Source organism: Dufourea novaeangliae, unplaced genomic scaffold (genome assembly GCF_001272555.1).
Source record: "Dufourea novaeangliae isolate 0120121106 unplaced genomic scaffold, ASM127255v1 scaffold38, whole genome shotgun sequence".
NCBI classification, from domain to species: Eukaryota; Metazoa; Arthropoda; class Insecta; order Hymenoptera; family Halictidae; genus Dufourea; species Dufourea novaeangliae.
In genome coordinates this window covers 11357-36848 of record NW_015373908.1, presented here as the reverse complement: position 1 = coordinate 36848, position 25492 = coordinate 11357, and the positions used below count along the sequence as shown (strand labels likewise).

General features: G+C 38.5%; 1 protein-coding gene across 3 annotated transcripts; it reads right to left on the bottom strand.

Moving 5' to 3' along the window:
* Positions 1-1667: 1667 nt before the first annotated feature.
* On the bottom strand, positions 1668-24856 carry LOC107193877 (ubiquitin carboxyl-terminal hydrolase 1). 3 transcript variants are annotated; one of them, XM_015583408.1, is made up of 7 exons: positions 24733-24856; positions 22564-22746; positions 22221-22459; positions 21895-22124; positions 2905-3416; positions 2634-2826; positions 1668-2563 (listed from the first exon to the last, which is right to left on the bottom strand). In XM_015583408.1, the coding sequence occupies exons 2-7, from the start codon at positions 22733-22735 to the stop codon at positions 2002-2004; spliced, it is 1908 nt and encodes a 635-aa protein (XP_015438894.1). In that variant the 5' UTR covers positions 22736-22746; positions 24733-24856; the 3' UTR covers positions 1668-2001. The 3 variants fall into 3 exon arrangements, with proteins under 3 accessions (XP_015438894.1, XP_015438895.1, XP_015438896.1); XM_015583409.1 differs by lacking the exon at positions 24733-24856 and adding an exon at positions 23633-23832; XM_015583410.1 differs by lacking the exon at positions 24733-24856 and adding an exon at positions 23213-23263.
* Between the last annotated feature and the right edge of the window lie 636 nt (positions 24857-25492).

Sequence of the window (25492 nt, the reverse complement as noted above, 5' to 3'; positions counted from 1 at the left end):
ACATAGGTATCACTCGATGTGCTGCTGCTATCGCGTTTTGTAGTCGTGCCGTGTAATACATATACACACATCATGCAGCGTTACAATGGCGATTTCTATGGATCTAACTTAAAAAATTAATAAAAATATTGAAAAAATAATTATTTCCTGTTAATATTGGTTTATATATTTATAGATCGTCGATGAAGCCACAGAATTCACGTATCCTGGGTCGACGATATTCATTGACCAGTAACTATTTTAAGTATCTCGATATTGGCGTAAACGTTCGCGAGTTTGCCGTGTTGAGCTGGCTATAAGCGATAATCGAGGAAACGAGATACCCTTTCTCATGTCAACGTGGAAAGAGCTGTTACGAACGAAAGCGGACATTCAACGATTATTGCTGACCAAATCATCGCTAAACGAAATCGTAAAAATCGGTAATACCTTAACGCTACAAGTCAGTATGTTTAACGATATAAAAAACATAAAACTTACCGATTCTGTTACTTCTATATTCATTACCGAAAAGACTGAACAGAATATACGATTTCGAGGATTGTATAGACCATATGTACTCATGGTTGTCGGAGAACATTCTTATGCTTAAATATAAGTTCGCAAAATTCGTTGAATTGCGAAAGAAGTGCGTACGAACGATCCTGTAAATGCGATAACGATGTCCGATGAATATTTTAAAAAGAACAATTTGATCGATTGAGAACTATTGGCTCTGTATTTAAACACAATCTTGTACGAAGTGTATTAATACAAAAACTGAACAGCATATGTACCTATTGTATTTTCTCTTATTCTTATCCCCGACTGGCTACTGATGTGTTTCGACGTGTCGATGCATGATCTTTCTCACCGCCATTCTTCGGCTACGTCATCATCGTCGCTTTATCGTCGTTACGCGGTCTGTTATCGCCCGCCGCCGCCGCTGTAACTTGAGACGATGCGTGTCGGGACTAGATGTCCCCACACCACCGTCATCGCTTACGAAATTTTATCAAGGTCAGGTCTGCCTTATGTACGAGTGCAATAGCGTAATAATATAATTTTATTAAAACTAAATTTCCGTTGCGGAATCCTGTGATAGGTACGAGTGCGATAGCATAATAATGGGGGTATAGATTGCTATAGGTACGAATGCAAAAGCATAATAATTCCAAAAATTTTATCAAGGTCAGGTCCATCTTATGCGCGCGTGCAACAGCGTGAGAACTTTTCGTTGGAGCCGGTTAGGTTTGCGATATGTACGAGTACAATACCGTTATCAACGATATTTCCGTTGGATCCGTTAGCCAGAATCGGCCTAGTATAGCTACTAATATCTATTACTGTTTCAGCATAAAACATCTTCCAAATTGAAAATCTGCATTTTTTTTCAAAATCAATTTTTTCGAAGACTAGAACTAAGGGCGAAAAACGGTTTGCAGTTCGTATTGAGCTCATAAAAATCTATAAGAAGTACCTATTGAATATTAGTGGTCCAAATACGTGTTGAACAATGTAATATGTGTTCTGAATAATGCCTATTATGAAAATGTAAAATAATAAAAGTCGCGGCATGAACTTACAAAATCATTACAATTATTCTCACAGTTTCATTAAACTTCTAAAGTACTTAAAAACTATGAAGAAGAAGGTAATTAAATCAAGAATACACACTTTTATTTATACACAGATAACTTAAAAATAAAATACTCCACGTCCCAACTAACATTAATCATCAAAATACAAATTGATATTTGGTGGTATTTGATAGTAAGAGATCGTGAATAGCATCACCGTCTAAACTTCAAGAACTTATTGCGTATCACTTAACTACCAAATTCTAATCTTTAAATGTGATTGTGATATATCATTTATTTCCTAGGAAATTATACACGCTCTCAGTCCAATAGAGTACGTTCAGACTAACTTGGAATGTGTATAACATCACAGCAATCGTTAGTAGGGAAACCAAATCCCGCTGATACTTTTACTTCTAACACTTTACACATTGGGAAAAAGTTATGTCATGGACCTCACATAGAACAAGAGATAAGGAGTAGCAGAATTCCGCGGATTGGGCGCTAGTTTATCTTCCAATTCTCTTAAGGGGATCACATGTACTGTCTCGTCATCACATTCCAGCCAAGTACTAGGACATTTATGACGTCTGATACCACAACAATCCATACTGCGGCAACCGACTCTGACCAATTGCTCTTTCGACTCGCTAGCACTCGGTTTACTTCTGAAGTATTTAAATATGCCTGACGTTTTATCCGACGAAGATGCATTTGCATTTGTATTTGTGTTGCTGCTACTTTGACCAGAACTCTGTCCCTTACTATCCCTGTCACACTGGAAATACTCTGTAAAGGCGGACTCATCCGGTAACCGGGTGTACGCAACATAGTGACCGGCTGTCATGGTTGCACCCTGATGCATAATTACAGAATACAGTTTATACACGTGTCGAGATTCCGATCTACCACCGGTCCCACGTGCCTGATCATTGTTGCACTCTTCACAGAAACATTGTAAAGTCAATGGCGTTGGCATATGATTATTAATTTTTTCCATGGACCTAGAATATGAAGGAAATATGAATTTATGAGTCTTTGATTGAATAAAAAAGGAAGAATATGTTGTCTTACCCTGCTGCAGTGGAAAATCGTTTCAATTGCAATATGAGGAGTCTTGGTAACGATGGAAAACACACAGCTCTTCGAGCTTCATTATATCGAAGGCAACGAGCACACCAATACTTGTCTCTACCCCAAAGAAGTTCACTGGTAACTACTGCACGTCTGTACACTTCGCTACTATCCATTGACCTTACGTCTTCATCTATGAATAAGTATACCTACAGTCTACATACGATTAATGATTTACTACAATCCTAATACCATGATTAACACCACCTACCAGTTTCATTTGACCGATCAATATCAATAGGCACACAGATATCGCAGAATGTTTCTTTTCGTTCTGTTACGTGTTCACATTCAAGACATGTAGTTCGCAAGAGACTGATTCCTTCAAAATCTTCAGAAATGAAGCACTTTTTGCTTTCCGGTCTATGACCATTTATATCTCTGTTAATTTCTAGAAACTCAGAGTGACCATTTTCATATGGCCTAGAAGACACTGATACGCCATTCAAATTGGACTGTACAAGGCAAGATGAACTTCCCCTTGTGGTTATTTTCTTCTTTTTTCTAGACTTACAAATGTTTTTCTTACTAGAATTAGTACATTCTGTCTGTATGTCTCCTGAATGTTCGGCAGAGAAGTCTGATAATCCATTACTTTGACCAAACTGGCTTTCTCTGTGTCGTAGCAACAGCTGAAATGTCTCTCTAATGTTATCGAGCAAGCACACTAAAAGTTCATGAGCATCTTGTTGTTGGTTCCCTTCAAATATAGGATTTACTTCTCTGAAATGGAGAAAAATTCAAATAGATGTACCTGTACAGTAACCCCTCTAACCACAGTGAAAAATATAAGATTTCATTTTGTTTTACTTGTATATTGTTATCAAAGTACTTCTACCCATCACAGTTTTAATAAACATCAAACGAAATGTGTGAACTGTTTTAAATTATACTTGCGCTATAATGTATATACTACACGTTTCGTCAATAGTTTATTGAATTTGCAATTCATTGTACGAAAAGAATAATACAGCAAATCATTGATGAGTATTCGAAGGCTCCGCGAAACTGAGTGTTCAAATATCATCCCCACCACTGAACGCTTGACTAGTTTCACAGGGAGGAAAAGACGCCCATGATAGGCTAGCATTACCACCTTTTCGCGAGAATCAAACGTATTGGTCATCGTATTAGCGCGCATTTTCACCATGGTTCGCCATGATCCGGTTCTGTCGTCGCAACAGGTGTGCGCGCGCAGCTATACATATAGAGCGAACAGCTTAACGGGCAGAAGCAAACTTGTTCGCACCTTCCCTTTGTCGGCACCTTTGCTGCCGACAAAAGGGAGGTGCGAAAAAGTGTACTACTGTCCGTTCTGCTGCTCGCTCGTATCTGGTCCGATCTCTCCCCGGTGTCTGTTTGGTGCTGGCGCCGCGAGCAAGAAACGGAGACTGACACAGATTTTAACTGCGCACTCTTGAAACGGAAAGAAGGAAATTGAGCGTCGAGGCAGCCGCAGGGGTTTAAGCTAGGAACACACGAACGTCGCGAGACGATGACTGCGTTGCGACGAATGTCATTTCGTACGGACGTACGTGTACAGTGTATTTAAAAATTATATATCACGGTCACCAGTTGGCATTTTTCTTATTTTTATCCTTATAATCCTCATTGGAGGTCTACCATATTACACCTCTTTTTTTTACTTCGCTAATTAATAACTCAACATTAATATTATTTAACATGTTTCTTTCTATTAACCCGTCCAATCCGATGGACGTATGTATACTGTTTGTCCTCACGCACAACCGATGTGTCGACGCGTCGGAATCTCAAACTGAACGACAGACTGTGAAGATAATTTTGAACAGCTGGCATCTTGCTTTGTACATATATGTCACAGTAAAAGCGTGAAGTTATGTAAATGTATACACTTACTACATAGTCAGTGTACGCATTTACGTACGATTTTAGCAACACCTTCGTCGGTGACTCGACGACATCTGGATAGTGTGGCTTGAGTCGACGCTCAGTCCCCCTCTCTCTCGCTCGCTGTCCTTTTCTGTTCCGGAAATATACCAAGGCCGTGGTCACATTGACACCGCATTGGTCGCCAGATTGTTTTCGTCAGACGTCGGCCGATCTGATTAGTTACTGCGCGATCACGCAGTGCTTCACGATACGTTGAAACGTTCAGCCGACATCGGGCGTCGGGCGAATCATCCAAAATCGGTGCCTCTATGACCACACTCAACGTCAGCTGCGGACACTCGATTGATATTCACGAGTGGTGGAAATAATGTACCTATCCGCTAGTTACTCGCATGGGGATCCCGCATTCCGAGCAATTAAGGGATCTTTACTGTATAATGTAATTGTTGCAATTCCCCGTATTCAAATATAGACGGAGAACTGGCTACGAAGATTCGAACGTTATTTCCAAATGTAAATTTTTTACTTTAAACGATGCAAACAGTGTTTCCAATCACAAAATCATCAGTCTAACTGGCCGGAAATCTCGCGTTTCGCGAGGGTATGTGTCCAACGGTGTCAAATTTCAAGAGGCAAAAACATCATATCCAAATGTCTGAAAATTTGTTTGCTTATACAGTGGACTCCAACTATATTGCCACTAAACATATTGCCACACGAAGCACTTCTCCTTCACATGTGCTTTCGAGCACACAAATTCGCTCTTCCAACCAACAATCCAGCATTTGCGCAGGCGCTGATGCCGAGGGTACGGGTACGATGATAGAACTTAGCATGGAGGGGGCTCGAAACTCATTTCCATCTTACTCCCCTACAGCCCCGACCATACTAATATAGTTGAAGTCCACTGTACTATAGTATGCTACGAACGTCAAGGTACAGTTGGGAGTTGCTGAGTTGGCCGCGCTCCTAGAAACTGAAATGCACAGGGGCAAAAGGGGTATTTCGCCGACCAATGGTTAGCACTGCAAGACGCTACGTCAGTACCATGTGATTACTCTGTTATCGCTCTATCTCACTTGATCTTGTGGGTCCGGTTCGCTGCCTTTGTCACAAACAAATTTGATTGGAGTGCTTCTCGTCAGCTTCCAACTATACCATTGGCAGACTATTTGGTCCTTGCAAAAGTACTGCCAGACTGGGTTAAAGTAGTGTTGTTAAAATGAGCTTCGAGTCTTGAGCTTTAATAACTCGAGTCGCGGTTCAAACCCTACAGTCTAAATGCTCGAACCCGCAAGGTTCGAACCTTGAGCCGTGAAAGCTCGAGCCTTTAAGCTGGAAATTTGTCTGTAATGTTCGAAATATAGTATTATCGTCTGACAACACACTCCTACGTCGTCCTACTCCTACTCCTACGAGGTCATAGATGACCGACAGCGAGATTAATGTACTACGCATGATAATTTTTCACAATATAATCATCTTGTGTAATATATTTTATCACGATATGATTCTAATAGGCAATCACTCTTAGGCACTAAAGACAAAACCAGCAGAACACACTCGGTAGGTAACGTGTTAAACGTGAAACATAAAAGCCTCGAGTTTCAAGGCCCGAACCATGAAACTCGAGCATCGAGCCTCGACAACTCGAGCCTTGAAGCTCAAACCTCAAGCTTCATATGATATTAGCCTTAAAGACTGAGGTTAAGGCTGAACTTGGTAACTTCTAAGACTCGAGCTTTATACATCACTAGGTTAAAGTGCACATTGCATCCGTTCATGCATGTTCCAAGTGGTTGGGACGCGATTAATTTGGTAGTATAAATTATCGTTGTACGTCATTTCCAAAAAACTTTTGTTTATTAGTTGTGGACGTTATTAGTAATTTATATATTCTATGACAGGTTAAAATGTTGTTATTAAGACCATGCCAGACGTCGTTACAGTGCACACAGCGTACGTTCATACATACCTACTACAAACGATCGGTATTTAAAACATTTGCATTATTTAACACAATACTTAATTTTAGCTTCACTGAAATTATGTACAGAGAAACATTTACGCAATAAAATGAATCACTGTGCTGATAGTTTGCGCATAAAATACGCATCACGCAACAGTGTATTCTAACATCGTCTAGTATGGTTTTAACAACGAAATTTTTGTCTATCATAAAATATACCACGTATGTAAATATGAAACCGCAATTTTTGTATAGAAAATACACGTTTATTGTATGAAAATGATACAAAATATTTTATTCGAAGTATTGCCCATCGGTAGCTATACATTTTTCCCATCTCTCTGACAATTTGTGGATGCCACGCCAATAAAACTGTTCCTCTTTTGAGGCAAACCAGTCATCGAGCCATTTTTGTACATTTTCGTAAGATGTGAAGCGCTGCTCAGCAAGTGCGTGTCCCATCGATGCAAATAAGTAAAAATCGGATGGAGCCAAGTCTAGTGAGTAAGCCGCATGCGAAAGTATTTCCCAACTAAGCGCCTCAATCGTTTCCTTGACCGGTTTTGCTGTGTGTGATAGTGCATTATCATGAAGCAAAATCACTTTGTGTTGCCTTTTTTGATATTCCGGTCGTTTTTCACGCAAAGCTTGATTCAAATCGATCATTTGTTGTCGGTAGCGTTCAGTATTAACGGTTTCGCCAGGTTTTAGCAGCTCATAATAGATCACACCCTTCTGATCCCACCAAACACAGAGCATTGTCTTCCGTCCATAGCGATTTGGCCTTGCAGTCGATGTCGATGGTTCGCCTGGAGTTACCCATGATCTTTTACGCTTAGGATTTTCGAAATATATCCACTTCTCATCGTCAGTCACAATTCGATGGAGAAATGACTTTCTTTTGTACCTGGCGAGCAGCATTTCGCAAGTGGTTTTTCTGTTTTCCTGCTGTCTTTCATTCAGTTCATGTGGAACCCATTTTCCCATTTCTGGATCTTTCCCATGGCTTTCAAACGTATGGAGACGGCTTCTCGTGTCACATTTAGTTGATCCGCAAGTTGTTGTTGCGTTTGAGCGTCATCCTCATCCAACAATGCTTGCAATTCGTTGTCTTGAAACTTTTTCGGTGGTCTTCCACGTTCTTCGTTTCTCACGTCAAAATCGCCACTTTTGAATTTTTTAAACCACTCAAAGCACTGTGATTTAACAAGAGCATGCTCACCGTAAGCTTCGACAAGCATTCGATGCGATTCTGCAGCAGTTCTCTTCAAATGGTAACAGAAAATCAATGCTGTCCGCAAATCGTAGTTCCCAGGCACAAAAGTCGACATGTTCAACGCTATTAAAAACTATGCTGTTGTATGAAACGTGTATGGTTGTAAGTTGAAAATCTTTATCAGATGTCAAAACAAGAAAATGGCGCCAATGACGCGGTTTGACGGTACTACATTGACAGCTAGCGCCATCGATGGGCAAATTCCGCTTTCAGATTTACAGACCTGGTATATATTACCAATAATGTATACAGCCAATAAACAAAAGTTCAGGCATTTGGAAATAACGTAAACGATAATAATTGAAAGGTTGGATGCAATAAGGCCCGATGCAGACGAGCGAGTTTTGTCGTGCGTTGTCGCAGCGGGTATTACACGCTCGTGTGAATGTCAAAATTCCATGCACATTTTGTCACAGCGGGACAGCGATATCCAACAGTCGATTTTCACCCGCCGCGAGCCGTGAGGTGTCCGCGTATAAACCCCCTCGTGTGTATTTCCTGATACGTTTCTGTGTACTTCTGAAATGCTCGAGAAATGCCCGTACAACAAAACCCGCTCGTCTGCATCGGGCCTAAGGGGACTAACACTCGAGAATACGAAAAAGTATTGCCTGCACCACGCATCGGAATTAACTGATCGTTCCGGCCGATTTTCGAAGACAACGCCCCCTTTCTCCCGCCGCGCGTCTCGGCCCCCGCGACGGACAAGAAGCTCAATCCACCTCAGGCACGTGTCATATCAATCGCGTGTGGCGCATTAGGGTGACACTCGACATATTAATTCGCAGGCGGGCACGCCCGTCAGAGTAGCACGAGCGGACACGGTGTGTATTCGGTACACAAAGTATAAATGTGGGAACGGTTAGGACCGCGCGGAGAGAGGGGACAGGGCGCCAGCGACGAGCGACGAGCGACGAGCATGGTGTGCGTGCGAGCGTAAGTGGCTCGAGAGTTGCCAAAAGTCGGTCGAAGGGCAAGCGTCCGCCGTACTTGCATTTTATACCATTTTCATTATACTTATATATTAAATCCGTTATTGTTACGACTTTCTTTATTCTTACCCTTGCTTCCATCCTACATTTGGGGGCTCGTCCGGGATCGAGAGCAAAGGATCGGGAATAAGAGAAAATAAAAAATATAAGTGCGCAGGAAAAAAAGTCGTGGTATTTATTTGTCACATATCAGCAGTGGTTGATCGCGAGTTGTTCTACACGTGGCAGACGAATTGTAAGTGGGCATTCGTCGTCAGTGGTAAAGTGGTGAACAAGAAGTGATCAAGAACAGTGGTAAAGACGAAATAAAATAACGGTAAACTGGCGACTACCAAAGAAATTGGTAACGTGGGCGTGCAAGGCAGACGGCTAAACGAAACTGACGACGAAGAAGCTGAAAATTCCAAAGTAGAAAGCAGAAGGACGGAAGAAAAACGCAAGACGTTGCCGGCAAGTATGGAAACAATTTTCCAAAAGAAGATTGATAAAATGAAAGTGGCTGAATTAAAGGACATGCTTCGTGATATGAACTTATCCACAGAAGGAAGAAAAGGAGAATTACTGGTCCAACTACGCAAATACGTCGGAAACGACACCGAAGAGGACGATACCGCACTCAGCGAGGACGAGTTCGAAAATACGGTCATTGCACGAGAAACGGAAGAAGAAGACAGCAGTGAAGCAACCGAAGAAGATGCTGAGGACGAGATCTACCACGAGCGAGCGACAAACAGGCAGATAGAAAAGTCAGGTACACCGCGGAGGGGTCGGCGACGATCCGACGGGAAACCGAACATCGTTCGCGCGCGCTCGAGAGATCGATTCACGATTCGCGACGTCGAAGAGAGCATCTCACATTTTTCTGGAGATGATAAATTAGAGATAGCGAAATGGGTAGAAGAGTTTGAGGACATGTGTGAATTATTAGACTGGGACGATTTACAAAAATTAATTTACGCGAAACGTTTGCTAAGGGGATCTGCGAAACAATTCATTAGTTTTCAGAAAGACATTAAATCGTGGGCGCGATTAAGAAGACGGTTGATAAAGGAATTTCGAACCAAAGTAAGTAGTGCGACGATTCACAAAGAATTGTTAAATCGAAAGCGTCAACCCGGAGAAAGTGCGCGACGGTACATATACGCGATGCAGGAAATCGCGAGTCAGGGACATATCGATATCGATTCTTTGATCGAATACATAATAAAAGGTGTACCAGACGAGGAGACGAATAAAGTGGTTTTGTATGGAGCGAATACACTGTCTGAATTAAAACGCGCGTTTGAAAAGTACGATAGAATGAGAGAAACGATGGCTCGGAAGACAAAATTTGTTAGACAGGACGGGATGCGAGAAAGAAAAACAATACGTAGTGAAGTAGATACAAAAATTCGTTGCTATAGTTGCAGTTCCAAGGAACACGAGTTAAAAGATTGTATCAATAGAAGTAAGGGACCGAAATGTTTCGCGTGCAATGAATTTGGCCACCGGGCGGTGGACTCTCGACAACCGCTAAACGAAAAAACGAAAACGGCTAACGTTAATTCAATAGTTAGTTCGAGCGAGAAATTAATGGAATCACATGTTATGCATTAATAGATACCGGTAGCGAAGTTAATTTAATCAGACAAGATGTTTATAAGGAAATCGGTTCTCCGTCATTACAAAAAACGAAAAGAACTTTTACAGGTTTTGGTAACGCAGTAACTGCGCCACTAGGAAAGCTGTTTATCAACATAAAGACGGGTCAGCAGTTGTGTAAAACGGAAGTGTTTGTTGTTCCGACTAATACGATGGGCTCAAGAGTTATTTTGGGCGACGAATTCTTAGAGCATGTGGAAGTGTGTATACAACGCGGCAACATAACAATAAAGGTATTGTCGAGTGACGAAATAACGAATGATAGCGTGTTGGACGATACCAAAAACGCGTCCGTGGAAGCTTGTACGAAGGTCGAATGCGACACCGACGACTATGTTGCGCAGTTAAGGACGATAGTCGGTAACGCACCGGACGAAATCGACGTAAGCGAACCGTATAAAAAGAGAATACAAAGTCTTATAGAAAATTGTAAGCCAGCGAAACAGGTATCGACTAATGTGGTCACAAAAATAACTTTAACGACCGATGAAGTAGTATGTCAGCGACCGCGTAGATTAGCGCCAAAGGAAAAAGGAGTTTTACGCGAACAAATTGATGAATGGTTGCGGGATGATATTATTCGAGCGAGTAAAAGCGAATATGTAAGCGCCGTGGTTATTGTACCAAAAAAGGAAGGAACTTATCGAGTGTGTATCGATTATCGAGAGCTCAATAAGAGAATCGTAAAACATCGATTCCCAATGCCGTTGATCGACGATTGTATAGACGCTCTAACGAATGCCCGTGTTTTTTCGGTGGTAGATTTGAAGAACGGATTTTTGCATGTTCCGGTAGCGGAAGAATGTCGTAAATTTACAGCGTTTGTCTCACCTTTGGGACACTACGAATTTAATAAAACACCGTTCGGATTATGCAACAATCCGGACAGTTTTGTTAGATTTATTAACGAGGTATTTAGAGATTTAATATCTAAGGAGATAGTATTTGTATACGTTGACGATTTAATTATACCGGGTATCAATGAGGAAGATGCATTCTGCAAGCTTAAAGAAACTTTAGAAGTGGCTAGTATAAATGGTTTAAATATTAATTGGAAGAAATGTAAATTTTTAATTTCAGCGTTTCCCAGAACCGAAATCGAAGAAAGACATACAAAGTTTCTTGGGGCTAACAGGCTTCTTTCGAAAGTTTATAAAAGACTACGCGATAATAGCGCGACCGATATCGGATGTATTAAAGGGCACCTGCGCGTTTAGTTTCGGCGAACCTCAAAGGCGTGCGTTCCGTGCGTTGAGAGATGCCTTATCGCAAGGACCGATATTAAAGATATTTGACCCCAATGCCATGACGGAATTACATACAGACGGGAGTAAAGAGGGGTATAGAGCAGTGTTGTTGCAGAAATCAAAATTAGATAAGAATTTTCATGCGGTACATTATATAAGTCGAAAAACTTCGGATGCGGAGAAAAAAATTCATTCTTACGAAATCGAAATTTTAGCTATTGTAACGGCCTTAAAAAAGTTTCGCGTTTATTTGTTAGGAATGGATTTTAAGATCGTAACCGACTGCGAAGCTTTCAAAAAGACGTTACACAAAAACGACTTGTCTCCGAAGATAGCCCGTTGGGCGTTAATGCTCGAGGAGTTTTCCTACGAAGTGGAGCATCGTCCTGCAAAGCGGATGCAGCATGCCGACGCTCTCAGCCGATATCCAGTAATGATTGTAGAAGATAAAGTCATTGCGGTGATCCGTAGGGCGCAAGACGAAGAAGAACGTCTCAAAGTTATTAAAACCATCCTGTCAAAGGAACCGTATGAAGATTATTTGCTCAAAAACGATGTATTGATGAAGGAAGTAGGAGAGCGAAAACTTGTGGTCATCCCTACAAAACTGCAAACGGACACTTTGGTGTTAGGAAGATATCGCAGGAATTGAAAAAAGATTACTTCATACCGAGGCTTGAAGAAAAATTGCAAAATTTCATCGATTGTTGCATACCGTGTGTGTTAGCGGAAAGGAAGAAGGGGAAAAAGGAAGGCGAATTAAACCCGATCCCAAAAGGGGCAATACCGCTGACGACGTACCACGTAGATCATCTGGGACCCATGACTACGACCAGCAAATTGTATAAGTACTTATTTGTTTTCGTAGATGATTTTTCAAAATTTGTATGGCTGTATCCTACAAAAAGCACCGACGCCAAAGAAGTAATCAACAAATTAACGCTCCAGCAGCAGACATTTGGAAATCCACGACGATTAATAAGTGACAGAGGGACTGCCTTTACGGCTAGAGAATTCCAGAAGTAATGTGATGCAGAAGGAATTGAACACGTGTTAACAACCGTAGGAGTGCCTCGTGGAAATGGCCAAGTGGAACGTATAAACCGCATCATAATCCCTATGTTAACAAAATTGACCATAGACACACTGGGAAAATGGTACAAGCACGTAAGAAGGGTCCAGCAAGGAATCAACAGCACCTTCCAAAGAAGTATTGGCATGTCTCTGTTTGAAGTTTTAGTCGGAGTGAGAATGCGACATAAAGGAGACCTGGAAATTCGGAAGCTGATCGAGCAGGAATCGGTGGAATTATTCCAGGAAGAGCGAGAGAAGCTGCGGCGTTTAGCAAAGCAGAATATCCTGAAGGTACAGGAAGAAAATCTACGAACATACAACAAAACCTGCAAAGAAGCAAGGATATACCAAGAAGGAGATTTAGTGGTAATAAAACGTACGCAATTTGGGCCAGGACTGAAAATTAAGAAAAAGTATCTCGGACCGTACAAAGTATCACGCGTGAAACGAAACAATCGGTACGAGGTTATTCGCGTGGGTGATGATGAGGGGCCGAGATTAACGTCTACATCTGCCGATTACATGAAACCGTATATAGGTTTATCTTCCGGGACGGAAGATGAGTCAGGAACGGCCGAATGAGGGAACGGTTAGGACCGCGCGGAGAGAGGGGACAGGGCGCCAGCGACGAGCGACGAGCGTGGTGTGCGTGCGAGCGTAAGTGGCTCGAGAGTTGCCAAAAATCGGTCGAACAGCAAGCGTCCGCCGTACTTGCACTTTATACCATTTTCGTTATACTTATATATTAAATCCGTTATTGTTACGACTTTCTTTATTCTTACCCTTGCTTCCATCCTACATAAATATTTTGAAATTTTTATTTCACTGTCAAATTAATATACACTCTTTATACAGAGATATAATGTACATTTTATACACCATAAATATATTTCAAACATGTAAAATTCATGTATAGGAAACAAATTCAATTAAGATTTAGTAGGCGCAGACGGGTACAATGAAAACGCGGTTCAATTTATAATGCAAATCACTTGTCTATTATTACTGTTATTATTATTATTATTAAACTGACTAGTGTACCCTTTATTTTACTGACAACCGAAAAATAATACATATTGTGATTAAACAAAAATGGAGCTGTTGTTTTATTATCTGTGATAGATAATTCGCTGGCAAATATATATTATGTATAAGTAAAATGTACACAAAAACTTCACTATCTCAAATTATAAGGAGGTGTTTCTTCTGGTATTGATTCTCAAATTGTATATTGGTGATGTAGAATCTTCTCTTTCAGTATCATATAAACAAGAAATACACATTATATTTGCTTTAGAGTGCTTCCTACATACAGAACTTTTACATGCCTGGCATTTAATTGTTGTTGTACTATTTTAATATATTAATACACATCTTACATCGTCCCCGGTATGGCGATGCGGATGATGTTTGAACATGTATGTTATTTATTCACATAATCAATTTGAATAAATATTAAAAAAATTATTCAGATAGTGGTACGAATAATTAGAGTTGGGTATTATTTGAACAATTTAAAATAAACGGTGCCCAGAAAGCACATGACACCTTAAAGATGCCCATTTTATAGCCATTTTAGGACTGAACGACTGAATGTCCTGATTGGTAACAAAGGCGTATTCTAGGCGTCTGTAAGCGCCATTAAGACGAGGGAACAGGCGTATTTAAGGCGCCATCTATACTGCCTCCTTAAGCCATTGTCTATACAGGGTGTTCGACAACTAGTGGGAAAAAATTTAAGGGGTGATTCTTTGAGGCAAAATAAGACGAAAATCAAGAATAACGAAATTGCGAAAAATGCTTCGTTTGTTAGTTATAAGCGTTTAAAAATTGACCCAAATGATGGTAATCCGCGTGCACGGAGTGTCAGCGGATCACGGCTCGTCAGTGGCATACAGTCACTTTAAAGACTCAACGACGTACAGGTAAAGTCGGTAGAATAGCTGTCTACTTACCCCGTAGAAGATGTCGATAACTTGTGCCCGCGGTATTTGAGTCGAATCCACTTGTATCGCATTAACTCTGATTACTCGATAAAATTTGCAAGAAATGCAAATATCTTCTTACGAATATTATCGAGTAGAGAGGGTTAATGCCCCCTCTAGTTGACACGTAGAACAGTTGTCCTGTCCACGAGTATCCATGAAATTAATCCGCACATGCACGTATACCACAGAAGTCCGCGAAAAGTGTCCACACACACTGCGCGATTGTGCCGACCGCGAAAAATGTTCACACACTAAGCGATTAATTAGACCCGCGAGCGGTTCCTCCGTTGGGTTTAACACTTTAGACGTTACACAAAACTAACACTCAAAATGATTAATTTATAACTATTTAACACTAATTTTTAACCTACACTAATTAATTTATAACAGCTATTTATACTTGTTTTTAACACGCAATAATTAATAAAACCTACAATATTTAATTAAACCTGCAATAATTAATAAAACGTACAATATTTAATAGAACCTACAGTAATGACTAAAAACTACAATAATTAATTTGCACTATTGATATTTATAACAACGTACGCGACACTACTAAATAATCACTACGTAATTGCTAAATAAGCTAAAACTTAGTTTTTCGAACATGAACTCTATTTGCTCGTAGAATGCAAAGGGTACCGTTCGGAAAGGACAACTGATATTGTTGAACTGATCCTCCTACGTTAGGATCAATGTGGCGTAACAGGTCGATCCCCACTCTTTCATGGTCAATACTTTTTGGGAAGGAAAAACTGCATGGGAAAGTGTCTTGGAGGTCGTGTTTCTTTTCGTATATTCTTCGAGCAACATCTGTATTTTTTTCTCATACACCACTCGGGGCCTCGAGGCTACTTGGCCACGATGCCGAGGGTGTGCGAGTCTGGACATTATAAAACTGTCTCTTGTCTTCTGCAGGACGACCACCCGCGGATTTCCTGTAACGCCTTACTGCCATCGACGAAGACCTTGCCTATTGTATTTTCGGCTGTCCCTCTTGACATTAACTTGTAAAAAGAATTTTCAACGTCGAATTCCAACTCCACGTTAGAAACGGTTCATATTACACCGAATGTATGTGTTTAACAATTTTCTTTATTTTATTTTATGTAGTTTCTTTATGCATCGTAATGGAGTGCTGCAAATTACATCTTAGTTTTATTCTAATATCATTATACGTTTTGTATGATCCATGTTAATTGCATATTATTCTTTTGCGGATACAAGAACCTCAAACACTTGGAATAAGATCGAAGTGGTAATAAAATGTGCAATGCACATCAAACATACAGTAAGTCAATATTCAATATTTCAGGAATAAAGATATTATCCTATCGGGCGAAGCTTCGAACGATAAGCAATTAACACATGCACTCGTTTAAAAACATCGTTCAGCATACCGCGACGGAGTACAAGCTCGTTTTAGCTCGTTTACACCAGTCACCCCCTGAATAAAAGTCATTCAGGTATGAATGAACCTTTCCGAACGGTGCCCTTTGCATTCTACGACCACATAAAGTTCATGTTCGGAAAACTAAGTTTTAGTTTATTTAGCGATTACGTAGTGATTATTTAGTAGTCTCACGTACGTCGTTGTTGTAAATAGTGCAAATTAATTATTGTAGGTTTTATTAATTACTGTAGGTTTCATTAATTATTATAAGTTTTATTAAATATTGTAAATTTTATTAATTATTGTAGGTTTTATTAAATATTGTACGTTTTATTAATTATTGCAGGTTTTATTAAATATTGTAGATTTTATTAATTATTGCAGGTTTAATTAAATATTGTAGGTTTTATTAATTATTGCGTGTTAAAAACTAGTACAAACAGTTGGTATAAATTAATTAGTGTAGGTTAAAAATTAGTGTTAAATAGTTGTAAATAATTATTTTGAGTGTTAGTTTTGTGTAACGTGTAAAGTGTTAAACCGAGCGGAGGAACCGCTCACTGGTGTAATTAATCGCGCAGTGTGTGAACATTTTTCGTGGACAGCACCATCGCGCAGTGTGTGTAAACATTTTTCGCGGATGGGACAATCGCGCAGTGCGTGTGGACACTTTTCGCGGACTTTTGTGGTGTACGTGCATGTGCGGATTAGTTTCATGGATACTCGTGGACAGGACAATTGTTATACGTGACAACTAGAGGGGGCATTAACCCTCTCTACTCGATAATATTCGTAAGAAAATATTTACATTTCTTGCGAATTTTGTCGAGTAATCAGAGTTAATGCGATACAAGTGGATTCGACTCAAATAACGCGGGCACAAGTTATCGACATCTTCTACGGTGTAAGTAGACAGCTGTTCTACCGACTTTTCCTGCACGTCGTTGAGTCTTTAAAGTGACTGTACGCCTCTTACGAGCCATGATCCGTTGACGCTCCGTGCGCGCCTATTGCCATCATTTGGATCAATTTTTAAACGCTTATAACTAACAAACGAAGCATTTGTCGTTATTTCGTTATTCTTGATTTTAGTTTTATTTTGCCTCGAAGAATCACCTTTTAAATGTTTTCCCACTAGTAGTCGAACATCCTGTATATGGGACCACGAACTGTGAACGTGTTGTAGCAAAAAATAAAGATAGATATGGGATATATAATGGTGTATTTGAGATATCTACACACACAATAAACAATAGATGCTATTTCCCCTGCATCTGATTGAAATATGTAAACATATTGCAAATCAAGTGAGTCCGAATGCTAATGCAATTTTAACATAATTTTCCAAGGAAACGGTTGAATTGCGACCCACGGTGCCTTCCAAAATTTTTTATCCTTATAACGAGTAGAATACGATTAAAAAATAATATAGTTTAATCTTAAATTTCAAGGTCAAAGTCAATTTTGCGGTGACTTTCAGTTGCAGATGTCCACTGATCCGAAGGTGTAGAATAACGCTATGTAGCCGTAACATAAGTAGGTACAAGGTATCTGTACAAGGTGTCCCCAAAATTATGGTAAAACCAGCCGTGTAATGATTCTGTTATATCCTGTTAGGAATATTACCTCTTTTCTTTGCACATTTTTACTATATAACTTCGCAACGCGAAAAGCGAGCGAAAATCGTCAAATCAGCGACACGTGAAAGCTACGCGCGTAGTCGAGAATCCTCGAGACATTGACCGACGGACCGGACGGATCAGCAATATCGAAACACCGCCACGACGACTCGAGAATTCCCTGACGAACAATAGCTTGTTGCTACCCTGTATCTTCCACGTTCTTTAATAAAGGAAGGGGGGAAAAACATTATAAAACGATCGTCCTAACCAGGCAAGCTCTCTTGTACCCGGGCACCTCTCTTTTTCCTCAGTTAATCTCACGGTTTCGACTCTCGCGTTAGACGGTGCTTCGTCTACTTCTCCTTCACGCGTAACGGCGATCTGAGCGACAGCGGTCACTCTGCTGTTCAGTATCGGGTTCCCCGTGACGTTTCCTATTCAGTGCGACGCGACTTTGCGATTACGCGCGGCCTAACAGGCGAGTTCGATAAGACACCGGACCGCGAAGTGTGACGTCCGAAACGGTGACAACGTATCCCGCAGTGCCCGACCCCTGCATCACGGCTCCGAGTGCCAGCAAGTATTCCGCCCCTTCAAGGATCCGAAACCCCGACTGAACCAGCCGCAAGCGTTAATCATTCATCATCATTGGTATGTTAAGTTTTAATTGTATATTTTATTGTATTCATTGTTAGAATATATCTTGTTGTTGTTATAAACGAGAGTGATTTCCTATCCCTCCCGTTCCATATCCTAATTACGTACATCACCGGTAAGTTTAGACAGGGCGTGCTTTAGCACCTTAAAAGAGCCAGGACCCGAAAATATAAATAAAGTAACGACCGCAACGCGGGACGTAACAATTCTACAGGGTATTTCAGCTAAATAAGATCACCTAAATATCTACCTTATTTATTGTTGTATAAACAAATTTCTCAGAACGAAGTTGAACTATTTCAAGGGACACCTCCAACGATGAAAAGAATTATTTTTCGAGGTTATTTTTTTTACAAGATTTCAAGGTCATCAGTATTATTTTAAATGGAATAATATACGTTTTTTCGATTTCCTTATAAAGTGTAAAAAAATCAAGTTCAACAACCTAAATAACCACACCGTTTCGATCATTTAATGTCCAGGTATTTGTGTCTGAAATAACTAAAATTTTGAAAACATTCACATACAACAAATGTTTACGTTTGAACACACATGTGTAAATCGATGTGCTGCGTGAATTTTTAAAAAATTGTAGTTATCTTCATTCAGACGCAAATATCTCGAGTTTATCCTTTTCACTGCGGCACGCTCCAGCTCGAAGTTATCAAAATATATTGACACGGAAGTGTCCCCCTCCGATTTTGATGAAACGTCGTACGATTATTAAGCAGGCAAGAATAAGGGACACGTATTTTTTATTGGCTGAGATGCATCTTTAAAGGGTGAAAATACCCCTCAAAGTTTCGACATGGAAGTACTAACTCGAAAACCAGAAGAAATAGATGAAAACTTCTAGTGGGCCAGTTTCATGGTCTGTTATATACAATAATATGGTGTTAACAAATTGTCCAAAATACAATTTGTTTATAACAAAAACATTTTTTATAACTTTATTTTACAACTTATTCAAATCTACATAATGACAAAAAGTGATAAGCGTTTGTTAGAAACTTTGTATTGATACCTTGATTTTTAAAGGAGATCTGTATTCCTCAGAGATTCTGGGGTAAGTGCCGTGCGGCCACTCACGGTCCTCCTACCAAAAAGCATCGCTGCCTTCCCCACTCCGTGGCCAGATTCTCTAGGAACAAGGTCCTTATTCTTAAGGCAATGCAACGTCGGGCTGCTTGCCATATCTAACTTTCACTCATCTGTTTCACATAAACAACCCTCGTCGTCGCCGATAGCCGAAGGACCCAGCGTGGCCTTCTGCCACCATACGACGCCAGGTCTGTTTAGTCTCAAGCACCCTCTCTCACGACCGCACGCATTCTAGAAACCCTAGCCCATAAATTCTCCAACGGTCAATGAGCGACAGGCCATCCGCCTTCGACTCCGCTTAAAACTCGTTGACGCTAACACGTTTTATTCAGAATTTATTGATATATGCATTTATAAAATTGTCTCCTACAATTTCGCAGATTTTTATTATTTATATTCCATGCATACACCCATTAAGTCACCACACGGTATTAAATCGAATCGTATCAGACGATATTACATTATCAGCCGACGTTATTTATACACGTGAGTGAAAAAACAACTCTTTTTGCGACATATAATAGTTAATTGTATTAAATTTATATTGCATAATATAAAACAGTTAAAACTATGTATACGTACTCCAGAGAAGATGGATTAAACTGATAATTTTAATATGTTACGAGTAATTTGAATAAACTTAAGGAACATAATCATAACAGTAATGATAACCTTCGAAGAAATATTTCAAATATAGTGGCCTTTGGCACCAAGCACAAGTAGTGATAACTACATCACCATATAAGGATTTCTTAGGCCGGGTAGTGCAACTGCGCATGACGTTATTTTACATGCAAAAACAAATAAAAAATAAGGAATACAACTTTTTCCTATGATACTTAGTTTTCGAGATAATCGAATGTGAAAATCTGCTGGATACGCGTGCCATTGAATAGGATTCGGCTAACGCGCCTGTTCATTACATTCCGTTTCTACTTACTGTCGCCACGAATACACGCATACACGATGCATTTTCCAAGTTAGATAACTATTATATGTCGCAAAAATAGTTGTTTTTCACTCAGGTGTATAAATAACGTCGGTTGATAATGTAATATCTTCCGAAACGATTCGATTTAGTACCGCGTGGTGACAGCGGGAGTGCGCACGAAATATAAATAACAAAAATCTGCGAAATTATAGGAGGCAATTTCATAAATGCATATACCAATGGATTCGGAATTAAACGCTCATCACTTTTTATCATTATATAAATTTGAATAAGTTGTAAAATAAAGTTATACAAAATGTTTGTATTATAAACAAATTGTACTTTGGATAATTTGTTAGCACCATATTGTACATAAAAGTCCACGAAACTCGCTCATTAGATGTTTTCATGTATCTCTTCTGGTTTTCGAAATAACACTTCAGGGTCGAAACTTTAAGAGTTGGTTTCACCCTTTAAAGTTGCATCTCGGCCGATAAAAAATACATGTCCTTTATTTTTGCCTGCTTAACAATCGTACGAAATTTTTGTGTGAGAGCGTATATGTACGCCGTCTGTAGTGAAAGGGTTAAATGATTGAAACGATGTGGTTATTAAAGTCGTGGAATTTGTTTTTTTACGCTCTATGACATACCCCCATTATGTGGCCCAGGCTGCCTCGCTCGCTGCATAAGGAAAGTCGCATGCTACGAGGAGAGGCTTCCCACCACACCGCTAGCGATAGCCTCTTGTTCTTGCCTGTTGCGAAGACAGCATGCGACTTCCTTACGCAGCGAGCGAGGCAGCCTGAGCCGCGTAGTGGAGTTCCCCAAAAATGGGAGACTGACTCCGAGAATAGATGTTATGCAGCTCTACTCTATTAAGATACCGAAAAGAAGCATAGGGTCTTATTTTAAAAAATACCAATGACCTTGAGAAAAATTCTTTCCACTGTTGGTTGTGCCCCTTGAAATAGGTCCACTTTTTCCTGAGAAGTTTTTTCATACAATAGTAAATACAGTAAATATTTAGGTGATCCCATTTATCTAAGACACCTTGTAAATATAAGAAAAATAAGTCGAAAAAAAGAATAAATTCTTTTTATTTGAGATTTTCATCATGGTAGTAAGTAGAAACGGAGTGCAGTGGACAACGCGCTAGCCAAGTCCTATTCAATTGCACGCGTATCCAGCACATTTTCTAATTCAACTATCTCGAAAACGAAACTTAAAATGAAAAAATGTTATTGTTTTGTCGACTTATTTTTGCACGTAGAATCACAGCCCAGCCGATTGTACCACAATTTTGGGAATACCTTTTATATTTTTGTAAATACAATTTTAGTTGCTTGTTATATGCCATTGCTCTATTACTGTACATACGTTTAGAATTATTACTGCATAAGGATGTGATTTATTCTGTATATTGGTTTACATACCTTAGTGCTTGCAAAAATGCATCTGGCTGATATGGCTCACTGTTTTCTCTTGTTTCCGATGCACGCAATGCTATAAACAATTCGTGTAATTTTTCTGTAGCTACTTGTATTCTGTGTTTATTGTTATCCCCAGTTGGACCAGCCAAAGCTAGTAAATCTTTACTACTCCAACTGCGACTACCACTTGATGTAAGTGATACACCAGTTCTTCCCAGAGATGACGATTTTATCTAGCATAAAGAAAATGTGTAACATGGAACACTGTCGATTCTTATACAATATGCTGTGACTATTGTTTGATTTTTTCCAATCATTTGAGAACTTACTTTGGTTTGAAGTTGTTTGTCATTTAAATTAGACAAGTCAGTGGCTAAGTGATGTAAGTTATGCAAAAATGAAGGTGCAAATCGTAAAGTATATATCACACTGTTCAAGAAACATGTATTTCCGAGATTACATAAAGTAGCTATTCTTAATCCTTCTGTACCACCATTTGACACATTATATCCTCCGTCTTGATGATTATTTATTTGATTACGATAACCATTCAACATTTTGCTTGTACCTTTATAATTAAATCAAACTGTTAAATCTTATACAACTTCTGATTAATGTAACAGATGTAACATATTTAGTACAAAAAATGTTTAAGTAGTAATGTGTACGTACTATAATATGTAAAAATTTCTTTGTTCAGAAGGCTCTCCCTGGCTGATGTGTGAGAAGCCTGTGAGATGCTAGTGGAAACTGTACGCTCACGACCAGAAAGAGACAAGCAAACTTTCTTTCTAGGGGGAACTGAACGTTTATCCGCGTCTTCCTCTGTTTCTAATACTGTCATTTTCTGCTAACCTGAAATTATTCAAAATCAATAAATGTCATATTTTTAAACAAAAAACGTAAATGTATAATATGAAGTGCAAATAAACTCTGAATAATGGCAAATTTCAAATAAATTGTGTACTATGTTTTATAATAAGGAATAGGAAAAATAAATATGATAAATACATTCTTCTTAGATACAACTTGTTTCAGTAACTTTTAAGTTAAGAGTGTAAGAAACTCAGCGTAGGAAAATTACAACTCTTTAAACGATATACAAATTGACAATAAAGGAAATATGAGCATTAAGAATATATGTATAAGATGAAGTGTATTCAAATGGATATAAACAGATATGATATAAACAAAAAGAAGCAACATCACAAATTCTAATTGGCCACTTATGATTTAATAACAGTCTTGATATCCCAACTTTATGTAGCATGTTGATATTTTGCTACCATACATTTAATTTTTTATTGTTACAGTTACTTACATTTACTTTTCTATTGTTACAGGTCTAAATACCATATTCTTATATGTATCATGTTATATCAAATATCCAATATAGCTTCTTCTAAAAACTGTATTGTATACAAATATGTTATTGACTATCCAACACACAAAAATGTTCTCTGCTGCCTTTTTACAATATTGTATACTTTTTATATATTTTGTTATATCTCCTAAACATCTTGCATTAACCCCTCTAGCCATTTGGATATATATGTAACATCCACAGATAGTCTAGTGTACTGTCAATTTAAACATATGTACTAAGTACTACAAAGATTACAATCTTCTCTCCAAGCATTTCATTAAAAAAATTTCTACTTTAGACATCAAAGCCAGACTTCAGAACAAATATGCAGTGTGTAAAATTCAAAAATAGAATAAAAATATAGCATTTAAATACCAGCTTGGGGGAATAATCTATGATCTTGCATTAACCATGCCCAACCACGACCTTTGTAAACAAGAGTATCCTTTGCATCATACATTCACGGACTAAACCACCCACAAATGAAACTGATGTTCTTCAATTCATGGCAAATGTGTTCTCAACTAGTTGTTTTCTGTTCTAACCTTGCTGAAAACATCATATTCGAGTAACAATGTTGGAAATGCTTGGAGTATACTATAAACATTGTATGATTTTGAATGAAATTGAACATCACATTTCCTAATTTTAAATTATATATAAAGCTTTTTCAATAATACATTGTTATGAAACATATAATTACTAGAACTTTTTTGTTAGCTTAGCATATTTAAAATATCTCTACAAACTTTTAAAATTCAGTTCGATCTTTGTGTTACATGTCAGATATTTTTCAACATACAGGTGAATGTGAATTGATTAAATATCTTGAAAAAATATTTTATTTTATTCAACATATGAATTTATTTATGCTTAATAAAATTGATACAAATATGTATGTGTAAGTAAAATAGAATAATGGTTTGTAATAATTTTGTACTAATAGCATATAGGTATATGTTGACATTCATCAAAACAGATTTAAAAAAGTATTATACTTAATGTACACAAGTAATATTACAGATAAAAAATACCATGTCCTTCGATAAATCTCAAATCATTTATAAACATATTTTTAAATGAATTAAAACAGGAATCTTAATTACAAATGTAAACATATTGATAATATTAAAAGCTGTGTAAGTCATGTCACTAATTAGAATAGACTAACGCTGAAAAGGTTAAAAATTCCTTCAATGTAGTATGTATAATCATCGGAAATATATGCACAACTTATGGAAAGTTTCCAGATACTACAATAAATTATAATTTTCATAGAGCCTATTACTAGAGAATATTACTATTGTTTCTTATTGCAAATGTGTCTTCCCAATAAAATTGCTTTAACTTCATGTACATTTTCGTGATACTACCACACAGTGACTTCATTTACACACATGTATCAGCTCATACTATGTACATGCTAATATATACTACGTAAATACAAAAATTGGGTTGAAAATTTATTTACTTACGTATTATTCGGTAGGGAAGTCATGGAACAAATGAGTTTTGTATTAACCTTAGTTAATCAAGAAAAATCTGTATGTACAATTGAGTTCCAAAATGGTTCTTTAAATAACACGAGCTACATTTCTATTAATGTCACACAAAACAGATTTTTTTTAACAATATGCAGTAGCCATTACCCATTCCACCTAATATATATCATATATTTGTGAATTCATGTGCGATTCCCAATTTCACATTCAACCAACTTTTCTTTCGCGGTTTACACAGGTTCACACAGTCGTCCACTGTCGTCATTAGTTTATGTGAGACCTTACGAAACGAGAGCTTGCATTAATGATGAGCACCATCGACTGAAAACTATCGACTAAGTCGATAGTAGTCAAGTACTAGTTCAGTCGACTGATTTTCTAAACTATCGACTAGGTAATTCAGTTGACAAGCAATCGCTTGAACTATCGAGCTATTGACTGGATCTTGATTATTTTCTTGGCGATGCAAATCAATTGCAATTTTCCCATACATTTTTTATACGCATTTTCTTGTAAACAAATCCTTCAAACTTTTCCGAAAAAATCAGATCGTTCCGTTTAATTTTTAAAAGGTCATTTAATTTTTTTGTTCCTCTTTTACATTAATAAGAAATGTTAAGTATTAAGGAAGAAGACGAACCAACTACGAATAATGTACTATCTCAGAATTCGCCTGTCATTTGATAATGTAAACATTTAAGAATCTATATGTTACGGGTAGCAGGGGTAGGGT